The 11,744-nt window shown below is 32.2% G+C and overlaps 1 protein-coding gene across 2 annotated transcripts in view; it reads left to right on the top strand.

Annotated features, from left to right (window-relative positions):
- The window catches only part of DYNC2H1 (dynein cytoplasmic 2 heavy chain 1), a gene marked incomplete at both ends in the record, with an annotated part of 362,190 nt that overhangs the window by 335,793 nt on the left and 14,653 nt on the right, over positions 1 to 11,744 (top strand). For both annotated transcript variants that reach the window (XM_079708170.1, XM_079708169.1), the window contains one exon: positions 3,303 to 3,384. In XM_079708170.1, coding sequence (XP_079564296.1) covers positions 3,303 to 3,384 — 82 coding nt within the window. The remainder of the gene's footprint in view (positions 1 to 3,302; positions 3,385 to 11,744) is intronic.

Raw genomic sequence — 11,744 nt, 5'->3', positions numbered from 1 at the left:
AAGAAAAATCTCAAATAAACAACCTACCATACCACCTAAAAGAATTAGAAGAATTACCAAAGCCCAAAGTCAGCCTAGGAAAGGAAATAATAGAGATCAGAGGGGAAATAAGTAAAATAGACATAAGAAAAAAACAATAGAAATGATTAATGAAACCAAGAGCTGGGTTTCTAAAAAGATAAGCAAAACTGATAAGCCTTTAGCCATGCTCACCAAGAACAAAAGAGAAGACGCAAATAAAATAAGAAATGAAAGAGGAGAAATAACAACCAATACCACAGAGATTAAAAGAAAAAAAGTCACAGGAGAATACTACCAACAGTTATATGCCAACAAATTGGACAACCGAGAAGAAATGGGTGAATTTCTAGAAGTATACAGCCTGCCAAGACTGACTTAAGAAGAAAGAGATAATTCCAATAGACCAGTCACTAGTAGTGAAATTAAATTTGTAATAAAAATACTCCCAGCCAGCAAAAGTACAGGACTAGGTGGCTTCACAGGGGAATTCTACCAAACATATAAAAAACTAATACCTGTCCTCTAAAACTATTCCCCAAATTCAAGAGGATAGAACATTCCCAAATTCATTCTACAAGGCCACCGTTTCTCTGATAAGCAAAAGCAGCCAAAGACTACTACAAGAAAGAAAATTACAGGCCAATTAATGAATATAGGATGTAAAAATCCTTAACAAAATATTAGCAAACCAAATCTAACAATATATAAAAAGGCTCATACACCATGATAAAATGGGATTTATTACAGAGTCTCAAGGATGGCTCAACATTTGCAAATCAATTAATGTGATACACCACATTACCACAAGAAAAGGCTCAAATCACATTATCATCTCAATAGATGCAGAAAAAGCATTTGACAAAATTCAACATCCATTCGTGATAAAAACTCTCATCAAATTGGATATAGAGGGAACATACCTCAACATAGTAAAGGTCATTTATGACAGACCTATAGCCAGCATCATACTCAGTGGTGAAAAAATGAAAGCCTTCTTCTAAATTCAGGAACAAGACAAGGATGCCCACTGTCACTACTTCTATTTAACATATTATTTGAAGTCCTAGCCACAGTAATCAAACAAGAAAGAAATAAAAGGCATCCATATTAGAAGGGAAGAGTTAAAACTTTCACTATTTGCAGATGACATGATACTGTATATATAGAAAATACTCAAGTCTCCACCCAAAACTATTAGAACTAATAAATGAATTCAGCAAAGTTGCAGGATACAAGATTAATATACAGAAATCTATTATGTTTCTATATAATAATAATGAGCTATCAAAAAGAGAAAGTCAAAAATAAAATCATGTTTAAAGTCACATCAAAAAGAATACCTAGGAATAAAGTTAACCAAGGAGGTGAAAGACCTATGCTCTGAAAAGTATAAAACATTGATGAAGGAAACTGAAGAAGATTCCAAACAATGGAAAGATACCTGTTGCTCTTAGGATTTTGTTAAAATGACTATACTACCAAAAGCAATCTACAAATTTAATGCATTCCCTATCAAAATATTCACGACACTTTTCATAGAACTAGAACAAATGATCCTAAAATTGAAATGGAACCACAAAAGACTCCAAACTGCCAAAGAAATCTTTTTTTTTTTCCCCTTTGGCCACACCACTCGGTATGCAGGATCTTACTTCCCCGGCCAGGGATTGAACCCATGCCCCCTGCAGTGGAAGCACAGAGTCTTAACCATTGGACTGCCAGGGAAGTCCCTGCCAAAGCAATCTTGATAAAAAAAGAACAAAGCTGGAGATATCATTCTTCTAGACTTCAGACTATTCTGCAAACCTACTGTAATCAAAACAGCATGGTACTGGCACAAAAACAGACACATAGATCAATGGAACAGATTAGAGAGCCCAGAAATAAACCCCCACACCTATGACCAATTAATGCACAACAAAGGAGTCAAGAATATACAATGGAGAGAAGACAGTCTGTTCAATAAGTGGCACTGGGAAATCTGGGCATCTTCATATAAAACAATGAGATTAGAACATTACCTCACACCATATTCAAAATAAACCCAAAATGGATTAAACTTCTAAATGTTAGACATGAAACCATAAAACTCCTAGAAGAGAACATAGGCAGAACACTCTTTGACATAAATTGTAGCAATAGTTTTTGGATGTCTCCTAAGGCAAAAGAAATAAAAGTAAAAATAAACAAATTGGACCTAAGAAAACTTAAAAGCTTTTGCGCAACAAAGGAAACCATCAACAAAATGAAAATACAACCTAAGGAATGGAAGAAAATATTTGCAAATAATGCAGCTGACAAGGAGTTAATAACCAAAATATACAAACAGCTCATACAACTTAATATCAGAAGAAACAAACAACCCCATCATCCTGAAGCAATAGCAATAATGACTTCAAAACTCCCTTCACATGTGATTTATGTAAAAGCGTATTTCCCCCTTAAACCTTCTCCCCTCTTCCCATCCTGCTCACTCCACCCAAATCCAAGTGGTCCTACTATAAAGTCAGATGGAAAAACCCTGGTCTGTATCAGGAAGAAAAGAACTGCTAACACCACTTGCTATTAAAATTCTTTAATAGCACCCCCCCAAACAAGTTAAATAAAATTAAAAATGTAATTTCTCAATACACTAGCCACATTTAAAGTTCTCAATAGCCATATTTGGGTAGTGGTTGCCATTTTGGACTGAATGAAAATATATTTATCTCTGTAGAAAATTCTGTTGGACAATGCTGACTAGGCTTCTTGGTGGAAAACAGTATTTGATGGTTAAGATCAAACTCTTTTTAAAAACAAATTTGGAATATCATATCATATATAGTCTATAATTTTTAAGAAGTTAGATTGCAATGAAAGAGACACTTCCAAAAACATACTGAAAAAAAATGTTTCTTTTTAGTGCTTTGGGGGATATTCAATTGGTAGTATCTCAGGAGCATATTATAAATATCATATTTCAGTTCAGCTAGTAAACATTTATTGAACCCCCATTATGTGCCTGCATTTGAGAATGATGGTCAAAACAGAGGATATAAAAATAAAAGACCCTATCCTCAAGATACCTACACAACCTTGAAGAGGAGACTGACATAAGAAGTTAACTTTAACAACTTAGTGTGAAATCTAAGGTATTGTGCATAGCCTAAGATATCTGATTACTTGTACATTATAAATATTTCAATTTTAAATAAATAGGAATGTGTATATCTTCTATAGCTATTCATATTTTAATTCCTGAAAATTATCTCTTTCTGACATTTGATGCTTTATTTTTACAGGGCAGTGGTCTGCTCTGTGGATAGCCTTAAATTTGTGGCCTCATGGAAAGGTCGACTGCAAGAAGCAAAGCTGCAAATTAAGGTATTAGAATAATTTTAGATGTTTATCTGAGTCAAAAATTATGTAATTACCAACTGTGATAAAGAGATTTTGCTCCAATCTCAAAGTCACCTATCTCTATAGTGTAAGATCAGCAGAGATAGATTATATTACCTGTGTGAAAAATCAAAGTAAGTTAAGATTTAACGTGAAACAACCTGTACAAGATACAACATGTTCTCATGCAAAAATAAGAATCTTAGGAATATAACAGTATTTGAAAATATAACTTCGGTAAAAATTGATATAAATCTTGAAGTTCTGTTAGGTTACCTGTTCTAACATTCAAGTCAATAAATATTTGCTATACAATAAAGTATGTACAAAATATGTGAAAAATTTAGACCAAATCTTGTCCTTAGGGAGTTTACAATTTGTGAGTATTATTTCACTGTTAAAATCAAGCCAACTATGTTAAAAAAAAATTAAGCCATCTTTTGCAGTATAAATTTTCCTAGCTAGCTTTTCTGCTAAAAATGCATTACTCTTTCAATAATAGATAATATAGATAACCATTCAAATATTAATAACAAAACTAATGAAATCCTTCCCCCAACAACTCCAACCTTCTTCCATGTCATTGGCATTCTCTACCATTCTTTCCCATTCTCGCACATAGAACTGCCCTCTTAACTTTTTTCCACTGCTAATATAAGATGCCGCATGTTGTAGTACAATTATCTCTATACATCTGTGTTGGTCTGTCTTATGCTACTGTAATGACATTGAAGATAAAGACTGTCTTATCCATCTTCAGATCCCCAGTATCTAGTTCAGTATATTACATATAATTAAAATAAATATAAAACCATAGTTCTTTAACTTAGTTAACCTTAGGCAACTGACTTTTCAGAAGTTCTATTTATATAATTCTAGTTCTCAGGCCAACAATTTTCTTTTCATATCACTACTGCTTTCTAACGTACTATATAATTTATTGATTATATTTGTTGTTTGTTGTCTGTCTTATTCTACTGGAATGTAAGTCCCATGAGAGTAGTCACTTTTTTTCCAGTTTTGTTATATCTCAAATACCTCAAATAATACCTCGTACATAATAAGCACTCCATTAAAACTTTGTTGAATTGTTGAGTTGAAGGCCAACAATAGGAGACACACTATAATAGGCATTATTAATATCAGCTGTAATGGTATAGTGTGCCAGAAATTTGGTCATTAACAATAAGCTAGGTCTTTCTTTCTCTTCTGGCTCTATAGACTGCTATAAAATTCTCTGTTGAAGCTGAAGAAATTAGCAGCTTCTCTTTCATCTTTTGCATTTTATTTTAACCTTAGCCTCTAGCCTGTAAGAGCTACCTTAACTATTATTGGTGCACATATACTGTTGCCTGGCTGTTAAGGAGAGGGAGGGAATACATTATGTATAATCCAGGAATCATGCAGTTTACCTGGTTGTGTGGTCTCTTAGCAGCTGTGAAGCACACACATAATATGGTAGTATCATTATTTAGATATATTGATATAAAAAACAAGGGAAATGAGTTTTATTTTGTGTTAAGGTGTGTTCATATTTCCAGAACTATTTTGCTCCTGTTCTTACAAAATAGAAATAAAATTATCTACAACCAGAAAACCCCAAGCATATATGTTGTGTTTTATAGATGGGGAAAAAAGGCTGGCAGTTAATAAAACAATATTCTAATCTTAATTCTCCAAAACAGAGCCATGTGACTTTTAAAATCAATTAATGAAGCAGTCTGAGCCTTTGTTTTCTCTTTTATTAATGGATATAAATAATAACTTCCTTGACATGTTTATTACGAGAGTCTCTGAAAACATATGTGTGTGTGTGTGTTTTATTATTTCTTTTAACTTGATTTGGATTAGGTTTCATTAGGCAATATTTATTTTTTAATTAGAAACAAAAGTGTATTTTAATAAAAGTTCTCTGTTCTTATCCAGTAAAGCAGAATTCTTTCATTTGTCATTTGACATTCATGAAAGGTACTATATTGTTAAAAACCAAAATATTCATTTGTCAATATATTCAGGAACATTATAAGTTTGATACAATTATATCTTAACAACTTTAAGTTAAAAAAGCCATCCCTACACATGGGATTTGAGGTAATTCAACAGAATTTTTCCTCTCTTTGACCCCTCATTCATGTGAGCTATAGAAGCACATTTCCTAATTTCTTACCTGCAGTTCCAGATATATTTATCAGATAAAAAGTTTTTGTAAGCCCCTCACTGTTTGCACTTGGCAAAATCAGCAAGTTAAATAATTTATTTAGGTTCCTCTTAATCAAATTATTCAGGAAAAGGATTATTTTGCTAGGAGAATATTGGATTTGAATTATATTTGAATGTTACTGTCACTGCAGAATTTAATTTATTTTGAATATTTTTCAATCTCTACCACCCTAGACTGAATTAAACCAGTGAAATGTTCAAGTAAGACTAGTTCCCACACCAATCAATATTTCAACCCCCTTGACCAGCTTAATAGAACATGTATGTATATTGATTTTTTTAGATCCTGAACATGGCCTTCTAAAATTTCCTCATTACCATTATTGATTTATTATTTGTTAAACAGCAGTTGTGAAACTTAGTACTGGAAAATGTGTAAATCAAGCACCCATTCAGCTTGCGTGCTAGATCTTGCCCAAGGCTGTGAAAGTTTTGCCCTGGCAAATCTGGGTAGCTTCCAGCTCCCTCCTTGACTGCTGATGCTGCCAAACACAAAAGGCAAAAACAAGTCTCTTACCTTGGCAAATAAGGCTTATTAAAAACATTTTAGTCTTGTTAATAATGTGCAATTCCCTAGGATACCTGAAAGCTGCTGCTCCTTTGGAACCTGGTAGAGTCATATAGCCACTTATGCTTGCCAGTTTATTTCGGCTGCTTCATGCCAGGCTAGAGTCTGCCCATATACCAAGTGGTTATTATGCTATTCATATTTCAGTTCCCTCCCTTGTAAAGCTTATCAGGAAATAGAAGTTAAAATAATGAAGAAATTATACATTTAGACATAGGGTTCATGAGGAGAATGGGTTCATCAGAATTGGGAGTTATGAGCTTTAGACGCATCCTCCCCAAATGAGTGTAAGTAGCTTATCAGTCCAGCAGTGGACAATCTACCAAAAAAAAAAAATCCTTAAATAGTTCATTTTAAGACCTATATTTCTGATAGTTTTCATTTTAAAACTGAGCACTTAATGTGAATATGCTTATATAGTCATTATAAAGTAGAGATTGTTTTTAAATCATGGGGGAACTATAAGAGTGCTAGTAATATAATTTTCTCTAAAAGTCAATCTCTAAAATGGGTTGGTATGTACAAACTAGTACAATATAAAACCAGTTCAACAAAAAATGATTCTTCTTAAGAACTTAAGTAACTACAGCAACCATAGGTTTTAAATCTATTTGATATTCTTGTAGCATTAAATGCTTTGAGTGTCTTACTATATTTTCACCAGTTTAAAGGACTTTTAATTCTTAGTTGACTATACTGTTTAGGTAGCCTTGCCAATTTAATGCTATCTTCTCATGCTCTGCAAATATAGCAGGAGGCTGAAAACTGGCTCAAATTTCCTGTTTTGAAAGTCTTTCTGCTACGAAACATTATGACTACTTGACACTGCTGAAAAAAAGTCAGTGTGCTGGGATTACGTACTAAGTTCCATCAACGGTTCTAGTCCTTCCCCAGCTTTCAAAAACTTCTAAGAAACCTGTTTGTATTTCTTTCCCTAGCACGCTCTCCTTTCTTCAACCTATATCAAGCCACATATGTAATTTTATATTTTCTAATAGTTACATTAAAAAAAGTAAAAGAAACAGATACAAATAATTTTAATATTATCTTATTTAACCTAATATATACAAAATATTGTTGCTTCAACATATAATAACTATTTTAAAATTATGAATGATATATTTTACTTTCCTTTTTATTGTATAAAGTCCTTGAAATCCATCATATATTCCATATTTATGGCACATCTCAATTCAGACTAGTAACATCTCAATGCTCAATAGCACATGTGGCCATGGCTACTGTATTGGATAGTAGCTCTAGACAGAGAAGGTAATTCCCTAGAGAAAATTTAAATATTCTCTGATCTTCAAGTTTTTTCCAATTTTTTGTAGTATTTTTCCTTATTAAACAATTTCAAACAGATACAGAAGGAGAGAAAATAGTAAAATGAATCTCCATATGCAAAGTTTTCAAGATTTAGAAACATTCCTTCTTTTTCTCTTTTTGATTGTCTTTGCTGAAGCAATTCCAGACATTGTTTTGTTTTACTCCTCCATTTCTCAAAAAAATTTTTTTCTTAAATAAACACAATATATTATCACACATACAAAAATTAACAATAATTCCTTGGCATCATTTAATACTCAGTCCATAACAATATTTACCACTGTACTCTTTTCCAATAGTTTGTTCAAATGAGAGTCAAGGTCCAGACACTGTGTTTGGTTATTAAGTACCTTATGTCTTTTCACATCTAGATGGGGTTCCTCTTATTATTTCATACCACTGCTTGTTACAGAATCAAGGTTACTTCTCTTATAGAATGATCTACAGTTGATATTCATGTCTTGTCTTCCTTGTGTTATTATGTAACTTTTGTTCTTCTGTCCCTCGTTTCTTATAAAATGGATGTTAGTTGTAGATGAAACAAATTTTTCTAAATCTGTTATTCCTTCTGCATTTATTATCTGAAATTTTCTTCAAAGAAGCCTAATCAACTAGGTCTATGTTGTTACCTAGATACCATGGAATTTTATATAGAAAATAAAGGATAAATGCTTTTTAAAAAAAATTTAAACTAGGGCTATTCAGAATATGGTGTTGATACACTGTTTCCCACAGTGTTCAATAACATTTCTTCTTTGTTTTTAAGTATCAGTGTGAACTTCTTATATATTTAATGTGCTTCTGTAAATTGCATTTATTATTCTTTTTCATGTGCAGTATCCCTAGTCTTTGGCTTATGTGTAGAGCCTTCTCATGTTGACCTCTGTGTCTTATTTTTAGTAAAGTTTTATAGTGAAGCATAATATCATACAGTAAGTTGCACAAATCTTAAGAATACAACTTTATGAATTTTTAAATAAGCAAACAGACCCATGAAACCATTATGCAAATTAATTATAATATTTTAGGACATTTTTTCCTCAAAACTTCTTTTTATAATTAAATGGACCTAACACATTCAGTACAAACTTTATTTTTCTTTCATTCTAAGAGATATACTTAGTATATCCCCCTAGATATTTGTCTACCCATTTTTCTTTCCTCCCTTTATATATTATATTGTATAATGTATTCTGATTTTAAACAGTTGAGAACTTCAGGTGAAGATGGCCCAGGGAGCTAATGATTCATCCTGTCTGCTCCAGATAGATATATAATGATAGAAAAAATATAATAAGAGGAAACCACAAACATCAGTATTTCATTGCATCAGAAGCAGGACAAAGTAAAATTGTGACTAAGTCTGAAAGTACAGGTCTTGAGCTCCAAGTCCAGAACTAGGAAGCAATGAACAGTATGGCCCCAGCAGAGTGAAAGGAATTAGTGGTGCTATATGTGAAATGGAGACTGAAACAGGGGTCATTGCTTAAATCCAGTACTGAGATTAGGCTCTCCAGCTCTCCAATAAAAGGAGACTGAATAAAGTTATTGGCCTAAGGAAGCTGAAAGATAAAGGCATAGACTTAATATTAGATATTGAGCCACACTAACCACCAGATCAATAGCTTAGAACTGCAATATCCCCAACACCTGCAGAATAGAACCTCCAAACTGGCATTGTAAATTTTATAGCTATGTAGATTTGGAAATGTCACTATAGAGGTATGTGGGAGAAAAATAAAATACCCCTCAAGATGAACCTAGAAACCAAAATCCAAAATAAATGGGGAAAAAATCTAATCCTAGAAAAGAAAATGAGCAAAATCATTAGGTTAATCAACATCTGGTCATTTCATTTATTATTACTTTTGGGAAAATCTGATAAAAAATGTTAAAATATTTATTTTAGTTTCCTTAAACAGTTGTAAGAAAGAATAACTTTCACTAAAAAAAATTATCAGAACTCACAGAATAGAAACAGGCAGAAATAATACAGTTATATGTAGGTGGATGTGAAAACCAATCAGTAGTCTTGGAGATGAAATATATAATCTTTAAATGAAATATTGAGAGATTAAATATACTCTACATTAGATACAATTGAAAAATACACATTAATTGGAAGTTAGTGCTAAGGAATTAACTCAGAACTGATCACAAATGTAAAGTATTAAAAATATGAAAGAGATATTATCAGACATAGAGGATAGTTTAAGGCATTCTATCCTACTTGTAAAAGGATTTCTACTGTAGAACAGACAGAATGGCAGAGAAGCAAAATTTGAAAAATTAGTTGCAGGGATTTTCCAGAATTGGAAAATGTTAAGAGTTCTCAGGTGAAATGCACATGCAAAGTACCAAAAAAAATAACTAAAAGCATATTCAAGTTCACACCTCATTACACTATAATGAAACTATACAATATCAGGGTTAAAGTGAAAAAATCTTAAAAGCTACCAGATAGAAAAGTCAGAGTTCCAACCAAAAAGAAATACAAAAAATAACATCAAATAGATTACTCATCAGCTCACTAGATGCCAAAAGGCAATAGAGTGAGTAATATATTCAAATTGATGAGGAAAGTAATTGTTAACCTCAAATTTTATTCCCATCTAAAATATCATTCAGTAATGAAAGCAATAAAAAGATATTTCCAGAAACCCAAACACCACAAGGGCTTACCACTCTTGGAACCTCAAAGAAGTATTAAAACATGAAAAAGAAAAGCCAGAGAGAAAACAAAATATACCAAAAATAATAGTGAGCCCAAAAATTACAAAATAATTTAATTTTAGCATGTAATTTAAATTATTAACTGTAAAATATAACTTTTTATTATGTTTAAACTAAAACTAAAACTCTAAACAGTAATAATTAGATTAGAAATAACATGCTAAAATAAAATCCATGTCATGTTCAGAAGTACTGAATAACTAAGAATTCATTAGAAAATGTCACAGTTACTATTCAAAAGATATGGTTAAAAGCTTAAAAATAGATATGCAGTCCATTAGCAGAAAAGGAGAAAAATTAAACAAAAAGAAATAAAGAGGAAAACTATATATTAAATATACTGAAAATAATTTCAAATATATGACTGATAACAATAAATATAATTTTTTTTAAATTGAAGTATAGTTGAGTTACAATTTTGTGTTAGTTTCATGTATAGAGCACAGTGATTCAGATATATTTGTTTTTCAGATTATTTTCCATTAGAGGATATTAGTGAATATAGTTCCCTGTGCTATAGAGTAAATCCTTGTTGCTTATCTATTTTATGTATAGGAGTTTGTATCTGTTAATCTTATATGCCTACTTTATCTCTGCCTCCCTTTCCCCTTTGGTAAGTATAAGTTTGTTTTCTTTTTTAAAATTTATTTTTTATACAGCATGTTCTTATTAGTTATCTATTTTATACATATTAGTGTATATATGTCAATCCCAATTTCCCAGTTCATCCCACCACCAGCCCCCCCCCCCACTTTCCCCCCTTGGTGTCCATACATTTGTTCTCTACATCTTTGTCTCTATTTCTGCCTTGCAAACTGGTTCACCTGTACCATTTTTCTAGATTCCACATATATGCGTTAATATACAATATTTGTTTTTCTCTTTCTGACTTACTTCACTCTGTATGACAGTCTCTAGGTCCATCCACGTCTCTACAAATGACCCAATTTCGTTCCTTTTTATGGCTGAGTAATATTCCATTGTATATATGTACCACATCTTCTTTATCCATTTGTCTGTCAATGGGCATTTAGGTTGCTTCCATGACCTGGCTATTGTAAATAGTGCTTCAATGAACGTTGGGGTGCATGTATCTTTTTGAATTATGGTTTTCTCTGGGTATATGACCAGTAATGGGATTGCTGAGTCATATGGTAATTCTATTTTTAGTTTTTTAAGGAACCTCCATACTGTTCTCCATAGTGGCTGTATCAATTTACATTCCCACCAACAGTGCAAGAGGGTTCCCTTTTCTCCACACCCTCTCCAGCATTTGTTATTTGTAGACTTTCTGATGATGCCCATTCTAACTGGTGTGAGGTGATACCTCATTGTAATTTTGATTTGCATTTCTCTAATTAGTGATGCTAATTAGAGCCTTTCCTGTGCCTTTTGACCATCTGTATGTCTTCTTTGAAGAGATATTCATTTAGGCATAAGTTTGTTTTCTGAGTCTGTGAGTGTTTGTTTTGTATTCAGATTCATTTGTATTATT

The sequence above is a fragment of the Hyperoodon ampullatus genome, assembly GCF_949752795.1.
Source record: "Hyperoodon ampullatus genome assembly, chromosome: 7".
In the NCBI taxonomy this organism is placed as follows: domain Eukaryota; kingdom Metazoa; phylum Chordata; class Mammalia; order Artiodactyla; family Ziphiidae; genus Hyperoodon; species Hyperoodon ampullatus.
This window is presented reverse-complemented; position numbering and strand designations above follow the sequence as displayed.